Source organism: Pleuronectes platessa, chromosome 16 (genome assembly GCF_947347685.1).
Source record: "Pleuronectes platessa chromosome 16, fPlePla1.1, whole genome shotgun sequence".
Classification (NCBI taxonomy): Eukaryota; Metazoa; Chordata; class Actinopteri; order Pleuronectiformes; family Pleuronectidae; genus Pleuronectes; species Pleuronectes platessa.
This window is the reverse complement of record NC_070641.1, coordinates 14,790,786-14,808,826: the sequence shown is the minus strand read 5'-3', so window position 1 is coordinate 14,808,826 and position 18,041 is coordinate 14,790,786. Positions and strand designations below refer to the sequence as shown.

Below are 18,041 nucleotides of genomic sequence, written 5' to 3'. Positions count from 1 at the left end.
ATGGTTTCCTGTGCTTTCTGAGTGCACTGTATAGGCTGTGTATGTTCTCAACTAATGCAAGAATGGTGTTGTTAACTATAAGTGTGCGATCCATTATTTAGACAGCAGGTAACCACACACTGACACGTACTGATCTTTGCTCTGGTTCCTGCCAATTACTTTAAAACGTTTTCCCTCTCTCTCTCTTGGTAATTACCACAGCCCACTTCACTGATGAGGTCCAAACCAGCCGTCAGAGAGGAGTGACCTGCTCTCACCAAAGGTGCATGCCTGCAGAAGCACAGGCCCAGTCTCCGCCGATCCCCAGCAGTCCTGCTGTTCACATTTTCTGCTTGAGTTTGTCCCCAGGATCATTCAAAACTGTTTCTCCAACGCTTCTACCAAAAACTGAGACTGTTTTCCAAAGCAGAACCGGCCCAGCCCTCCCCGGCGGAAGTAATGGGGAGTGTGCGAAGCCACCGCTACAGCATTGTGTCCTCTGAGGAAGACGGCATGAAGCTGGCCACTATTGCCGTCCCGAATGGCTACGGAAACGGCAACGTCAACAAGGTGCACACATTGCGCCAATGTCAGAGCCGCTTCGTCAGGAAGGATGGTCACTGCAACGTGCAGTTTATCAATATGAGTGAAAAAGGCCAGCGCTACCTGGCAGATATCTTCACCACCTGTGTGGACATCCGCTGGCGCTGGATGCTGCTCGTATTCTGCCTTTCTTTCCTGCTGTCGTGGTTGTTTTTTGGCTTTGTCTTCTGGCTAGTTGCCCTCTGCTATGGAGACTTAGAGAATGAGACTCAGATGTGTGTTTCCAATGTGGACAGCTTCACCGCTGCTTTCTTGTTCTCAGTGGAGACCCAAACCACAATTGGCTACGGCTATCGCTACGTGACAGAGGAGTGCCCCGTTGCTGTCTTTATGGTCGTCTTCCAAAGTATTTTGGGCTGCATCATTGACGCTTTCATCATCGGTGCGGTCATGGCCAAGATGGCCAAGCCCAAAAAGAGGAACGAGACCCTGGTGTTCAGCCACTATGCAACAGTGGCCATGAGGGATGGCAAGCTGTGCCTGATGTGGCGAGTGGGGAACCTGAGGAAGAGTCACTTGGTGGAGGCCCACGTCAGGGCTCAGCTCTTGAAGTCCCGCACCACCGCAGAGGGGGAGTTCATCCCCCTTGATCAGGTGGACATCGACGTGGGCTTCGACAGTGGCATTGACAGAATATTCCTGGTGTCTCCGATCACCATCGTGCATGAGATCGACGAGGACAGCCCGTTTTATGAGATGAGCAAACGGGAGTTGGAGACGACAGAGTTCGAGATCGTTGTGATTCTGGAAGGCATGGTCGAGGCTACGGCCATGACCACTCAGTGTCGGAGTTCGTATGTGGCCAGCGAGATTCTGTGGGGCCACCGCTTTGAGCCGGTGCTCTTCGAAGAGAAGAACTACTACAAAGTGGACTACTCACGCTTCGAAAACACCTACGAGGTGCCCAGCACGCCCGACTGCAGCGCCAAGGAGCTAGCAGAGAGGAAGTCCAACGAAGCCAGCTTGAGGAACTCCTTTTGCTACGAGAACGAGGTGGCTCTTGAAAAAGTTCAGATGGAGGAGGACTTTGAGGAGGATGTGATAAGCGATGTTGAGGTCGGCGTGCCTGAGGACACAAACACAAATGCTGTGTCAGACTCCGAATGCAATCTGGACTCTTTACCTTTAGAATCAACTCCCCTGACGGCAGAATCAGAAATATGACAGCAGGGGACAGAGGGTTAAAACACTACCACAGGGTATGTTGAACTTCGGTCCAGACTGCTGTTGTCAATAATGCATGACACTTTGAAAAGACTGTGATTTGAGTTTGAAAATCTCTATGCAGAATCTTATGCACAAGATACCAACAAAGTACAATCTATGCATGTAGTCATAATGGTGGTAAATGAAGTGGCTGATGGGGTAGATGGCTTCACTCAACACACTGTGCGGTCTGTTTCTGTGCATACTGGCCTAAATGGTTCTACTAAAATAGCCAATTGGGTTGATTACATTTGTTAATTTATTCTAGTCTATTCGTCCAGGATGCACATTTTGCATTGAGCATCCTGCATGTAATACATTTTTTTTTTTGTGTGTCATAAAAGTCACACAATATGTTTTTTCAGGCTTAAATAGTTTGATATATTTAATTTTCACTGAAAAAAAAATGGGAGTTTTCAGATTGGATTTCAAATGGCAACTTAAATGTATGCATTTTTGATCGTTTTGATTTCAACAATCCTTTTAAAGGCGCCTGACTTGCACAAAACAGGCTGCTGTTTGTTAATGAGCAGGTCTCTTAGCAAACTGTGCGTCTAAATGTCGTTCGGTGTGATGGTCTGGGTTGGTGCTCCTGACGCTCACGATGAGCGCCGGCGCACTACGCTCCTCAACCCGATCGTCTTTTCAGAGTAAAGCATCTATTGCAACGTGTGCCTTAACAAAAAGTCTCAGTCCCGGCGGAGGCGGTCAGGAGGTTTCGGCTTCGACTGAGCACACACTGCAGTAGATGTCATGGGAGGAGGCATTCAGAGGTGATTCGCAGTATGGTCCCACCTCTCACAGGTCTCCATGTTCTAATGTGCAATACAGTCCAGTGGTAGAATGTGACAGGAGGCTTGAGCCGAGCCGAGGTCATGAATGTCGATGATAAGTGCTGCTAAGATACATATTATGTGTATAGAGAGAAATCTAGGAGCCAAAATGTATTATTTGTCTTTTAAAGTTTCCACTTTGACAATTGCAGACGCAGCCTATAATGTTATTTTTAGATGTAGACGAGCATGATTCTGTCAGTGTGTTTTCCAGAGCTTTAGTGCACTTTCTTCCTCACCAGAGAATTTTACCCCCCCAACAGAAATTGCTGTTTTAGTTTTTTACCCAAAGCCAAATGTGTACATATATATATATATATATATATATATATATGTATATATATATAAGAGACAAACCATCTAATCTGCTGGTTGATTTGAAACCTGAGCTTCTCCTCATCTAACAGTGTCTGGCTGTTGCACCACTACTTGAGTTGATTTCTTTTTTTTACATAGTCTCTTCTGCATATAAACATCAGTGTTCTTGGTGTGGTAGAACCCTTTCACTTCACCACTGCAGGTCTTGTGAAGTTATTTGTCGTTGCTGAATGGGACCTTGTCTCAATAAAGATCCGGTCGGTCGACTCATATTTTTCATTTACTGTCACAAATCCTTTTTTTCTCTTTGGGTGTTGCCGTGACACGGTCATGCTCAGATAACGTCAGTGGGAAGCCATATACTGTGCTGCTTCTCTGGTAAGGAAATCTGCTCACATCGGCCCTTCTCCTGCTTTATGTCTTCTTTTTTTCTACCATGGTCTTCCCACCTTCCTGCACAAACTAGGGACTGTACAGATTTTTTTTTTTTAAATCTTTTGTAATTTATAATGCAAATACTGTATATTGATATTGCAGTTGTTGAATACTGTTTCTGTTCTTTTTTTTTTTTAAATAAAAACGTTAAACGTGTATGACTTTTGAACTGCTTAATAAATAGTACCCATCATTCTATGTTTAGCTCAGGGACTTATATACAGGGCGAGGATTTTCACAGGATTTGCAACTTGACCGAAAATGTCTGTCACCTGCAGCTGGTGAGCAGAGGCCGGCTGAGTTTGAAGCTGGGGCTCAAATTCCACACTTTTAGCTGTCAAAGCTCTCACCATCATTTACTGTGAAGGTCCTCAGGGACCCTGATGCTATATCAGTCTGCTCCACTGGAAATGATTCGCCGACAGCAGTGGAAAGAACACCTCCTCCTATTTATCTCTTTCAGTAAACTGTGGAAAATAAGTGTCTTCTGGGCCCTGAGGTGTCCTGATGAATGGTGTGAATGTGCAGATTTAGCTGGACTATAATCTGCTGGAAAGACTCAATCCTCCCTGTATTTTTTTTGTTTTCACAAAATTCTCGCTTCTCTCAGAGATTTCTGAGAACAGTGAAATATTTGTGGTTGGCGATCTTACCATAAAACCATGCAGACTAACAAATTGCATAATAATCTAATAGAGAGGAGGCAGCCAGCGTTGTGTGATCATCAACCAACTCCTCTAAATATGCTAAAACCACTAGAAATGGATGACCCCGTGTCTGCAGTATGACACATCTGTCAGCATATTTAGTTAGTTTCCATCCACGGCTTTGTTCCGCCAGCATGAGACGTAGTCGGGGGACCTATTGATCAGACGCGTCCACAGGGAGGCAGTGAGCCGATTTGATCTGGTTCTCCATAGGAAGTGGGTGCTGCCTCTGGGCTTTTTCCACATTAGCCAATGAAATGGCTACAAAGCTCCTGCTTGGAGTGAAAACGGGGACTATTTTTGTTTAAAAAAATGAAAATGTCTCACTAAATATGTCTTTCACAGCTTAAATTTTAAGTTTTTTGACGGCTCTACGTGCGTTTTGATCATTTATCTCTAGGTTCCCTTCCAAAGGATCCTCTTGATTTCAGACCCATCACCTAAAGTTCTGCAACCTCTGCGGTGACATTTAACGGCGGCTGGATGGCAGCTGTTCAGCGGCTGCACTGTTTGAAAGAAATTGACAACCCATGTTGGCCCGCAGAGTTCCCGTCAATGTCGATGATGACTTCTCTCTCGGGCGAATTCCCCTGAACTGGCTTATCAACAGGCTCGACCTTCACATTGGCTGGGTGAACAGAAACGTAAACAGTTGGAGCAGCATATGACACATAGCACTTGATTTATCTGTTTAACGTTAAATAAGGTAACAGTTTCCATACACATATTGGCCATCGGACATGTTCCATGCTCGGGACCTCAGCGTGAACCGATAAAAAGTACAGATATGACCAGTGGATGGGTAGCACACCCCTGGTGAAAGCACAGGGACACCCCTGTTTAATCTCAGTGACTGTCACTTAGGAAAAGTTTATACACATAATTTGTACAGAGTGTTATAATCACGGGCACATTTACTGCTCAGGAGGAAGTGAGCGTCGTCCTTCCTGAACATATTTAGAAAGAGTATTATATCAGAAGAAATGATCTGACCCTGGTCTTATATGGGACACATCCACAGCCTGTCGCTTTATAAATAGCTGCAACTACATGCTCGGCCTAAATTAATGTCTTGTTTGTGCCGCGGAGGTAATTGAAAACATTAAAACTGTAAATCAGATTACATATAACAACAATCGAAGGATTAAAACTTAATTTTTTTAAATAGAACAGCTCAGGTGACCAAGGGAATAACACAATTATAAAGGGAAAAAGAGAGAAAACAGAAAGGCACCATATAATGGCATTTATTTATATTTGTTCTAATAAAGCACACGACATCACACGCATACAACTTCAATATCAAATACACAAGAAAAAAAAAACACAAAACATAACAGTGACATTTGTAAATAGCATAATGTCTCTGATCGTCAACTTCAATTCATGAAGGCTAAAGGCCCCCAAAATGTCTGAATTCCCTCAGTGATCATCTTCCCGCTGATCACTTGTGAAACTGGTAAGTTCGGTGTCACCTGATGAAATGAGTTGTTGAGGTGCACGTTCGGTAGTTTGCCATGCTGCCGATCCCCATCTGAAGATTCAACAGCATTTGACAGATGCGTCGTTTCTGTTACGATACGTCACTTCGGAGAAAGCGGTGCAACGATCTTGGCAGTGAAATGAGGCCGTAGTACCAGTGACGTCCACGAACTGTAACCTCTCAGTCAAAGTGACTGATTGCCCCGACGTGTCTGGATGTGGGACAGCGAGCTTTTCTCCGAGGATTAGAGCCGATGCAAGTCTGTGGAATGCGCCCGACGGTGGCTGTGACCTTGCTTTTATAGCATCTCCTGCTTAATGTTCTTCTCATAGCAAGGTGGGAATTGACAGGAAGCTGAGGCCTGTGATCAAATACAAACAGCTGCCTATTGAAATGCAAGCATATTAGAAATCATAAGTAATTATTTGTGCCCTCTCATTTGCCTTGCAGCACAATTGGCGTAAAACTAAATACGTTACACATCCTCCTAGAATCTAGTGGGATTAAATAAGGTAATTATATAATTCTGATGGCGATTGCATAATGCCTGCAGTGGGTTTCACGGTGCAGCAAAGACCTGCTGTCTCATGCAGCCAGCCGGTCGATGCGTGATGGCAGCGGGATGAGGGAGGACTCATGGCGCCCGAGGGGCCAAACACGCTGATGTTCATCTGATGTCTTTGTGACGTGCAGCCTGCAGGTGATCATGTTGCCATCGATTCCTGTCCGACGCCGCCGCTGCCGAAAATGCCAAACCAATTAACGTGGAGAAATGCAACCTGAAGTCAGGGGTTGTGTGCCAACATGGATTCAAGACGAGGTGGTGGATGCAAGCACACACATTGGTTCAGGGGCTCATAATACAGCCGAATATCGCATTTGTACAATTAAAGTTTGTGAAGGTAAAACAAATTGTTGTTTTGCATGTAAAGAAAAGCTTTTTGGTTGAAATCCCACATAATTCTGTGCAATTGATCAAATAAAAATTTGCCGATGAAGCCTGATTTGAGATATTACAATACACTCAAGTAAATTATCCAGTAAACAGAATTGTTTTGCTGGACTCATAAAGGTTAGTTAACGTTTAACAGCACCGGAGTATCAGATCACGGATTTCATCAAACAAACAACAGCTGACACACTTGCCAGTATCGTCTGCAATGGTTGTGTGTGGTGGGGGGGGGGGGGGGGGGGGGGGGGGTGGGGGGGGGGGGGGGGGGGGGCGGGGGGGGGGGGGGGGGTGAAGAGGGGATTTCTGGCTAGCGACAGTGAAACCCTGAAGAAATGTGTCTCCTCATCATACAGTTATTTTTAGTATCAATAAGTGGTTTACTTGCTGTATTTTGTAAACGGTAAATATTTCATCTGTCACTTCTTTTTAAATAGATTTACAAATACTTATATGACAATGTCTCTCTTGCCCTGTTTCCCCTGTTTTCCTCTGCTTACATTTCAGTCTAGCTTCATATTTATGAACTATAATAACCTGACATGACCTCATAAACACACACACACAGACACCCCCTCTTTCTCTCTCTCTCTCTCTCCTCTCTCTCTTACACACACACAAACCCACAAACACAAACCTCCTGACACTCATTTCGGCTCTGACAGCTGAGTGTCTCATGACACTCAGGGGAGGACTAAGAGAATTCAGCAGGTACAATATGTTGGACAGGATTCAGGATTTTTCCATTCCCCCAAGCCTGCTGAAAGTGAATATTTATATTTATCCTCGGCGGGTGTGTCTGGTAACATAAGCACCAACAAAAAGACATTTGGCACATCTCAGCTTATACGTGCAAATGTGCATTGACAGTCTTGCACATTGTTGTTTCTTGGTCAGTAGGCGGCCGTGTGTCCATGCCACCGACCTTTATCCGTCTGGCTCGGGTTCTTCTGACCTTGACAAATACACTCAGAGCCAGGAAACAAAAGTGATACCTACTTTATGTTCATTGTTGGCTCTAGGCCATGGCGCACCTCGCACTGAGAGAATTTGGCTCGGTACGGTGTCACGCTGTTGCCTATGGAGGTGCAACAGCATGTTAGCCACAGCACTGCGCACTAAGCCTCCCTGACCTCCATTTACAATACCTGGCTCCATGATAACAGGCCCTGCCTGGGAACAGAGATTAACCCGCAGAAAAAAACATTTAAAACCAGTAAATATCACTGATCTGAAGGTGACTGATCAGCAACACTCTTCCGTTTGTTTTAGATATTTCTTGTTTTTTTCCACATATCTTTCTGTGTTTGATAATCCTGCAGTGGCCTTTGTCAAGTGTCAACCTCAAAACAAAAACTCTTACATATCAGTGAGCGAAGCCTGGGGGAGATGATGACAAATACAGTAATTATATAAAAGTGTTCGTTGGTAAACATGGGTGATGTCCAGGATGGAGAATTTAAAGCACAGGGGACACTTGAGCGGGGCTTGTTTATTAGGACAGCTGAGGAGATATGGATACCTCTGAACCATGTCCAGCCCTTCAGTGATGAAGGTTACCGCCAAACTGGTCCCACCAGCCATTCATACATTCCCACTTCGTAGACTGACAACACTGCATTGTCTGCCAAACTGTCCTGGCTGTATTTCCTTGCTTTTGAACAAGGATCACTCTCTTTAAAAGGTTTATACAGTAAATTCAGGTGGAGAAATCATATCTAGGAAGACTATGCCCCACATTTATACACTAAGACACATTCACAGAAAAGATCCACAAGCCCGATTCTATACCCTGAACTGCTGCTGGCTCCAAGTTAAAGACTTCCCACTGTATGCTGTGCACCTGTATTTGTGAATGGAGCTGACATCTTTACTCGAACTGCTTAGTACACCAGCCCCCCTCAGGAAGAAGCAGCCTTCCGCACACGAAAGAGCAATAAGAGTGGAAAAACCACAGCCAGGGTTACTATAACAATATCTGGGCAACCAGCGACATCATCCCCGGCCTCTGGAGGACGGACTGGGAGAGAAAGAAATTGGAAGCAAACTGTTGATGTTTGCTCGGTGTCCAAAGATAGATGTGGATGATGATCGAATGACATGATTATTTTTGGGGCTCATATTGACAAGCACATGCACATTTCTTCATGACTAAAATGTTTTACATAGCTTTGCTCGGTATATCTCTGTGACTCCTTTTGATTTTATTTATTTGAAATGAATCGTGCATGTAACATAAAATATAAGTTTTGTCGTTTGATGAATTATATCAGTGAAGAGTTAAATGAGGTTATTGATTCTCACCAAGTTAAAGTTAAATTACCTCTTGGTTTTGAAATCTTTTGAAACTGAAACAAGGAAGTTGGAAGTGTTAAACCTTAAAGGTTCAGTGTGTAGAATTTAGTGACATCTAGTGGTGAAGATGCATATTCCAGCTGAATCCCCCTCACCCTCCCCTTCAAAACATGAAAGAGAACCTGTGGTAGCTTTCAGGTAGAAATGGTGTCAGAGATACAGATCCCTGTCCGGGACCAGGATCGCCATCTCATCCAGATCATACTGTACCTGTTCATCATGGGAGGGAGGAAGTCGGAGGCACAGCGGCGCACTCACCAAGACACAGAAAATCAGGGCACAAGGCAAAAGCGATCATCCTCCTCCCCACTAAAGATTTAATTCACACAGAACAGGATTAGAGGATCCAATCAGTGGTGACATTGAGCCTGGCACCCAGTGGAATGGGACACCAGGGAGGCCTAATCACCCGCCCTGCCCCGCTCTGCTGCACCGAGCCAATCAAATCCCCTTCGGATGAAGCAGATGGTCGATATCATCTCCGTTTTCTAGGTGAGATTATCTCCCCGGTATCAGACCTTACAGGTGAATGTTTTCCTGCGACATCCGGTTGCTGGATGCTGACTTTCCCATGTTGTCAAGCTATACCTGAGACCCAGAATGTACGAGGATTTAAAGCCATGTAAAATGCAGGCTGACAAAGATTTTTAGTTTTCAAGTCAAATCTAAAATATCACAAATTAAAAGTTGTTATTGACTTAACACAGGCACGCACACGATCTTTCAATTAAATTACATTTTTCCCGTTAAATAAGCAAACAGCTACTTCATTCTAAAAATAACAAGTGATCTCCTCATTCTGATCAGAGTGCAATTCTCCCTACCAGAAGATTACTCCTTACGTCACAACACAATTTTCTTCCCTGTCCGGTCTGAGATTACAGAGGTGGCTTATGCTTGGTTTAAGCAGGTCCGCCATAAGGGAAACAATACAACACAAGCCCTGCAGGAGATGACATGTGCCATCTGATTAGAGAGTCCTCAGACGAGAGAGAGAGAGAGAGAGAGAGAGAGAGTGAATAAGAGTGGGTCAAGGTTGACGTGATGGGCAAGTTTCTAGTGATCAGAATCAAACCCAGAGGTTTAGGTCACACATTATTATCATCAGCCTTATCAGCTTAAATGTAATCTGTTTGCTCCGGAATATCGGTGCCTCAGAATAGCATAAATTGTGTAATATACAACACTGACACCGAAACAGCAGACGCACACGAAAACACACAACATCTCTCCTGGTGCGGTGCCAAAGAAAGGAGCCGGTCTCCATTGGGGTCTAATTAATGCGATGTACAAGGCTGACAAGTGTAACGGAAGCTGTCTCTACTCCGGCAAGGCGCCGAAAACAGGGCAGGCCGTCCGGTTCCTCCGACAGTGACGGGTAACAGGAGGAGAGCGGCGCGCCACCGAAGAATGTCCCTGCCTCGGAGTGAGGGTTCAGCGTTACCCTCAACAGCTCAGGTGAACAATGTTGAGTTCTGATCTTTTGACTTTCCTTGTCACTTACACCACCGGACGTGCAGCGCGAGGACCTGGCGATTAAGAGTCAAGCTGCGGACACCAACACAGGCCGAGTTACACAAAGGATAAAATAAAGGAATGTTTGAAACGAGTTTTCTTTTTTCTTAAAACCATGAATTTGGAGACAGAGCACATACAACATCTGCCTTTGCTCAAGGACCAGGGTTATTTGTCTTATTTCAATATTGGATGATTTGTAAATCTGGTCCAATTTCAAATAATTTGCAGAGTCTACTTTAGGAACAATACATCAACCCATTTATAAGGGACACCAACTTCCTTTCAAGACTAATCACTCTTAAGAGCGTTTTCATACCTGAACATCTGAGCTTCACTAAGCAGTTTGTGGAGTGGACTTGAAAGTTCAGTGTCTAAGATTTAGTGAAAGGGATTATTATTATGAATTAGTATTTAAGCAATTCTGCGAGCCATTTCCACTTTTCTTTCTTCTATCGTTTAATTCACCCAACTTCTTGCAAAAATTCCAAACTATCCCCAAAAATAGTTTTCACAGTGCAAATGAGCCAAACAATGGTTTAGCTTGATCCGACCTGAGACCACCTCTGTTGTTCGGATTAAATTGTGCTCTGACCATACTCCGAGGCACCTTTCACATCTGTCATAGTTCGGACTACACTGAAAAGTCTGAAAGTGATACCCTTAGTGGACCTTAAAAGGCCTCAGGATGAGGACTGTCTGGCTGGCCTTTCCACTTCTCCCACTCGGGACTTATTCCTCAACATACCCTAACCTCTGCCTCGACAGTCGGTCTTCTTTTTCCAACGTCTCTGCATCTTGTCATTGAACAAATGTAGCCAGGTGACCCATATGATGCAAAGGCATGGTAACAGTGGCTGCAGAGAGATATCCTCAGAGGGGCCGCGTGATCAAGCTTCATGACCGAATCAGGCTGCATCCCACTTAGAAGACTGCATGAGGTTTATATATAAAATGATGTCTCAGCGGCCAGGTTCTTTTTTAGCCCTGGTTGTTTTGCATTAACAGGCACAGACATGCAGCGGGGCAGCGTTGATGAGAAGCGTCTCTCTACACTCACTGTCACTGGGGATGAGCATGTTTCCATTAGACGAGCTGGGCTCTAAACGCATCCACTCTCCTCCAAGAAAGCAGCCCGGGTTAGGGGGCCACTGCTCTTTCACTTCTCCTGTCCTGCGCTGGCGGCCTCGCTCCCCGGCCACGAGAAACCAGGGGCCATGTGATGGCAACAAACACAACACTCCTCTGCTGACGTCACTCCAATGTCAACAGTAACAGGTGGGCAGAGGCAGGGGAGACACTGTTTAGGCTTAAGGGAATCAGTCCCCAGGGTTAGTGTATATGACTGTATTATGAGCACGATATGTTTTCGCCTGATACTTTTTTTGATTGGCGGTGCTGAGGAAATAAAGCCTCTCAGATGGTGACCTATTTATTGGTTCGAAGCAGAAAAACATGCTTCTATTATCCCTATTATCAAGAGTCTGTTTGTTAAGAAGAACTTTGGAAATAAGGAAAACTAAAATAAGAGTTAAGCGAAAGAAGGGTAAGAGCGGGAGAAAAAACAGAACCTTATCATTTACAGCTCTTTATAAGATTTTAAGAAATAAGTAAAGTAGCTACCGTGTATTACAGTTGCACTGACAAAGGTGGTCTCACTGGATGCCAGACGAACTTAGCCCCGCCCACAACATTTGAGGTCGGGAAGTTCGGTCTGGATTCGCTCCGTTGGGGAGAAATTATGCCCGGTTCGAAATGGACCGGACCAATCAGATTGTCAGGGCGGGCTTTATACGATGATGGACAGATGATCAACGGTAACGTAATCAACTAAGTCATCAAAGAGCGCTTGGGTTGACTTTGTTTTCCACAAACATGCCTGCTGCTGGAGAGCTGAGATGTGTAGATGCTGCCATTGAGTCTGTTTTAGGAGACATCGACAGCGCATTAATTTTGAAAGAGGAACAGAGAAACGCGATCAAGGCCTTTGTAGATCGAAAAGATGTTTTTGCCGTCCTTCCTACGGGATTCGTAAAAAGTTTAATCTATCAGCTGGCCCCGATGGTCGCGAAGAAGATGGGACACGGGAATGTCGCGTTCCAACCGTGTTATTAAGTTCTTACAGGACCGACAAATGCGGTACGATTTGTTTGATGTGTTGTGGAGCTGTAATCCTAAACGGAGAGCTTGTTCGTAAGTGCATTCACCTTTACTGTAACCGACTGCTACACCTGCCACTTTATGCATACTGTTTTATTCTGTTATTTTGTGTTGGGCTTATTTTGTTTTACACGTAGCGACTCCCCTCGCATAAATACCTGCAGTTTAAGGAGCGGACCATGTTAATAGACGCACCAGATCCCTCGCTTGCGGACCAGTGCAATAAGACACCTGCCGTCCAGCGCCGGCACAAGGATAGGAGCAGGAACTACGACCGGACGCCGGCTGTGCGGCATTTCTCAAAAACTATAGTTTAACACCCCTCGCCAGCGGAACGAGGTAAGGAAGCTGGTCCCATTTACTTTGCTGCAGATCGTTTTTACTGATCTTCTTCTACATCTTCCAGCGTGCGTGCAGCTGAGTTCTGTTGACAACAACTATGCGTCGCTTTACATACGTCACATACTACGTTGCTCTGATTGGTTGTAGGTCTATCCAATTGAGCGAAGAGGAATTTTATTTCCTGGTTCGGTTGAAACACGCCCCATAATCACAGCCCAATGGAGTGGTATCAGACTCACATTCTGACTAGAATTGTGAGTATGACAACGTAAGGCTAGGTCTCACCAGTATTTAAAGGCCCATTTCTAAAAGTTATAAATCCACTTTGACTCGAGCCCTGAATGCCTCAAGTTGAGCTCTACGTGCATTGTTGGTTTTGATGTTAAACGTCAGCATGCTAAAATGCTTACAGCAACAATGCTAACATGTTCATATTTGAAAGGTATGAAGTTGTATAAAGTAGGCCGACGGCTACGCCTGTTCCAGATGAAATAAATTCTCATTCAAAATTCTATTAACATTTTAAATGACACTAATAGACCATTTTCCCAGCGATGACCCAGCGATGATCACAAGGTTCTATTATTTTTTCAGTGCAGAACATAGACTGTGTACAAAGATTGACGACATAAAAGTTCCTTATTCGCCCTACTTTCTTATTTCCCCCTGGTGGCTGGCTTCAGTATAGAGCATGAATCCTCCGTGTAAGTGGATGGAACACGGAACATCTATAAAGTAAAAATACACATCTAACTTTTTTCTCCAATTTGTGGTGGTTTATATCACATTCATACATGTCAAAGTGCTATTTTTTTCTGTAAGTTTGTTTTTTTGTGCTTATTTGGTTACCATAAAAACTGGGTGAAACGTCCTGATTGACAGCTGACACTGACTCACGATTGGTCAAGCGGCAGGACCACGATACCGTGGCTCCTCCCCCTGCTTGCTAATGCACAGACTCTAACTCTGTCCATGACGTCAGTGTTCGAATATTTTGGTTTCATTTCTGAGTAGTGGGAGGAAGTGGAGATGCATCTTCCATCTTTATATACAGTCTACGATGCAGAGCCTAAATGACTATTTCATGTCAAAATGGCAGCTGTGAGCCTTGAGCTTTTCTCAACATGAAAATCACAATGTCTTCAATTTCTGTGCTGCTAAAGGTGATGCTGCTTGGAACAAGAAAAGTAAACTGCAGGAAGACATGCTGAATGATAGCATTACACAAGCTAGTGAAAAATTATTTAAAAAAAATTATAATAACATTGAACTAATGATGGAACTGCTTCTCATCTGGAGACCAGCAGTTGTCAAAATCATCCTGAGGTGACCGCAGTCACAGTATTAGACCGGAGGCTCCAACCAATATTGAGTATCCATTCATGTTGTTCAGGAATATTCTAGTAGTTTGAGTAGTACTCGAGTGCAGTGTGTCTCTGCTCATTTGCTCGGCTGCCTACCACAACATAACTGGTGGATCAATAGATGCTGGTCAGTAATGCTGGAGGTCATCAATGGAAACACACGGAAGCACATTTATGTAATCATGCGAAAGGGAGATGTCAGGACAGAGAGAAAAAAAAAAGAAGGTCTAGTTCAGTTTAGAGAGAACGAAACCCTGTGGAATCATGAATAAAATCCCAGCGTGTGTGTGAACAAAAACAACTTGACGCGAGTTCATTTGACCAGATGGAGACAGCTGTGATTTGACAGGGCGAGGCAGGAGAGGGTGCCCCGCCTCGCTGCAGCTGCTCCACCCGTCCGTCCCATGCTACGTCTTCTTCCTACAGCAGCGAATGCAGAGATATTACATTTCAACTTGTTTGGCCGTCCCGAGTTTTAAAATAGTCCAAATGTTCCGAATCACGCAGTAAACAACACACGCCCTCCCTCCCTGTGTGTACGGCCGGCCAGCATCTTGTGAACGTGGAAACTGGACTTATTCACAGAAGCGATTCTACGGACTATCACTGACAAATACAGCCTCCGCTCGTGTTTCATAGTGAATGTGGAGACTTCATGCTGTGTATTTTTTCCCCGCCGAGTGGTTGGCAGTAGATCGCTTGACTAAACATGGCGTCGGCAGGAAGTTGGCACCTTGGAGAGAGCGCACATCACTCACCTTTGATTAAATATGCTGTCATCTGCAATTTATGATGGTGGTTTCCTCTTTCTCTCACACGCACACACACACAGACATATCAACCTGCTCGTAAAAAAAATCACGGCTAACTTAGGCTTCTCTTTTGTGTGTCACTGTGATGGACAAGGTTCGATTACGTCAAGCTTTAATCCGGGCTCAACTATCAAATCTGTCCATGTATCAGCTTCAACAAAAGAAAAGAACTAACCGCCACACAGCGATTTCACTGGTTTCAGCACAATCCAGCAAACTTTTTCAACTGGATTGTGAGGGTGTGTACTAGAATATACTTCAGGCAAACGAACGATCAGTCAACCAAGGTTCAGAAATCTTTCTCTCGCAGGGGGTGCCACTCGTGATCCACGATGCCCTTTCATGTTTCTATTCAAAGCCTCAAATAATCAAACAATCAAGACCCAGCGCCGTGCCCTGGTATCAGTAAGAGCTGTATCATAACTCCTTTCCAACTGGGTTCAGACGTCTGAGAAGCTGAAAAATACAACAGAGCTGCTGGCCCTTTTTTTTTTATTCCCAGAGATCTCACGAAAGCATAATTATGTAATTGCGTCATCCTGTATGAGTCCCTCTGAGACATTTTCCATTCTGCAGGAGATATATTCATGGCCTAGCGTCCGCTTTGTCACCCAATCCTTTGAATCCCGAGAGCACAGAACTCCCCTCGAGGCTTCGGACAGAAGGGAGGAAGTTTACATCAAACATGGCACAAGTACACTTGAGGTTAGACACTAGCATTGGCATTATAACATCAACATCAGTTTTGAACATGCTCTTTATGTTGCAGAACTTATCTGAACCCTTCTCTCCATGTAATGACCCAGATCACACAGGGGGATCGATACACTTTTTTGTACTCCGGTGGAAACTCAACTTACTCTTGTTTTGTACTTAATTATAGAAATGTTGGGCTTTATTAATAGATTTATTTGGCAGCTGTAGTTACCAGAAGCAGTTTTGAATCAAGTGTAGTCACTACTTACAGAACAAAACAGCCAGGTCTTTGTGATGAGCAGTTGTTGAGAAGACAAACTCCTCCATTTATTTTAAGTTGCACGTGCTTCAGTTCTGGTAAACATGTTTGAATAAATAAATAATAATTCAAAGGCATGTTGTGTAATAACATAACAATGACAGACCCATTGTTTGGCCTCATGGTGAATGTACTTTAATACTTCCAGTACATTTAGGGAGGATCTTCTACAATGGATTTAGCAGTACTGTGATAGTTTGTGATATTGAGTAAAGGATATTTTTGGATAAGTTGCCTTATATATCTATTTCTTAACTTCTGTTCTTTCATTAAATCATTGATGAGCCACCACAATGTGGGTGTATTTGAAAAAGAAAACCTTACGCATTTTAATCAGAAAAGATAGAACGGCTGCTAAAAGACGTGCACCCTGAAAAGAAGTCAGACGTAGCATTTTTGTTTATTTTATTATTTGTGAATTTGTAGAGATGAGAAACCCTGAAACTTCAACTGTAAGGAGGATACTGAAGGCTACTCAGAGGGACGTGTCTTTAAGAGCCCCCTTCAACACCCACTACCCCTCCTTCTGCCCCTCTCAAACCGAGACTCCCGGTGCAACAGGAGCCCATCAACAGTACAGTGTGTTGCATTAGATTGTGCAGCGTCAGCCCGCGGCCTCAGAAGATTCAGTTTCATAAAGACTCTCTTGCCCACGGAAAAAGGAACCCCATTCTAACGTCCCATCGCAAATCACCCTGTGTCCTGCAAACTTCAAACTCCGCCATCTGCTGCTTGTACATCTGCCTTCTAAGGGCACGGTGACGGCCACGTTCTCATTGGCAAGGCACAGAGACAAGAGGGACACGGGGGGGGTTCAGATGTCCCGAGTTTACCCACAACTCCCATTTGTCCATTTTAAATATTCACGATGCATAATTATTATAATTAGTCCAAAGCAGTTGTCAGCAGGACGATTGTATAGAACATTGTGTGTGTGTGTGTGTGTGTGTGTGTGTGTGTGTGTGTGTGGCACTCTAATGAGTTGCTGGGTGGTGTGCAAACCACAGCCAATGGATTTCCATCTCCAGGACGTAGGCAGGTCAGGAGATCGTGAGATCTGGCTTACGATGAAGATCATTTCTAAAATGGAGTGGACGTACTTATCATGTCTTGTCTGGTCCTCTTCTGTCCATCTGTAACAGTCCCATGGGGCAATAGCAAACAGAGTTCCCAAACTTTACTTCTCTGGGCAAAAATAGGCCTCAATTTAATCAGTTTTCGACAAAGACTAGATTCTTTATTTTTGTACAGTTTTGTCCTTATATATTTATATCGTGTATAGTGTGATACGTTGCTGTTGCTACACAGGAATTTCCCTGTTGGGGATCTTTTAAGTCCATCCATCCATCCTTACTACATGTAGTATGGTAGAAGAATGGAAAGCAGCTGTCCTGCTGGTTATTCGCTGCCATCTTGGGACAATTGATTATCAATAAATACAATTTTTCACAATAATTTATCAGGATATATAGTCAACAACTAAGTTTGAAGAGTACGGGTTAGATTCTTACTTTTCCTTTTTTTTATTATGCTGTGTGTGTGTACTCTATGAATGCATGTGTACATATACATTTGATTTTTCAAAAAATTTAAACTAAGGTTAGGGGCTTCGATTTTTGTGTACTTCAGTGTTTTACTTTAATTATCTAAACTAAAAAATAAATTGGTACATTTTTGTTCTCCTGAATGTTGCCTTATCTAAGTAAAGAAATACTTCAACATAATGCAGAAATCGTCCAATGATCATGTTGTGAAAGTAATAAATATATATATTTGATGAGCTTATTTGTTTTATATGTAAACTCCAATAACTAAGCAATAAAGTATTTGAATAGTATATGTCGTTAGGCATTCTCCATCATTCGTATAATTCATTTCGTACATAACAAGCATGGTCGTGCGACCACTCACTTTCATTGCCACGCCGCTGCATTCCTATAACGACCATCTGCAGTTCTAAGTAGT

The 18,041-nt window shown here is 43.8% G+C and overlaps 1 protein-coding gene across 1 annotated transcript; it reads left to right on the top strand.

Annotated features, from left to right (window-relative positions):
* The first annotated feature begins 438 nt into the window (after positions 1-438).
* Positions 439-1,884, top strand: LOC128459289 (inward rectifier potassium channel 2-like). The gene has a single exon (XM_053444418.1). It carries the CDS (start codon positions 439-441, stop codon positions 1,744-1,746), a length of 1,308 nt encoding a protein of 435 aa, XP_053300393.1. The 3' UTR covers positions 1,747-1,884.
* The last annotated feature ends 16,157 nt before the right edge of the window (positions 1,885-18,041 follow it).

Coding starts and splice junctions, on each gene's coding strand:
- LOC128459289 (XM_053444418.1), top strand. CDS start 439: ATGGGGAGTGTGCGAAGCCACCGCTACAGCATTGTGTCCTCTGAGGAA.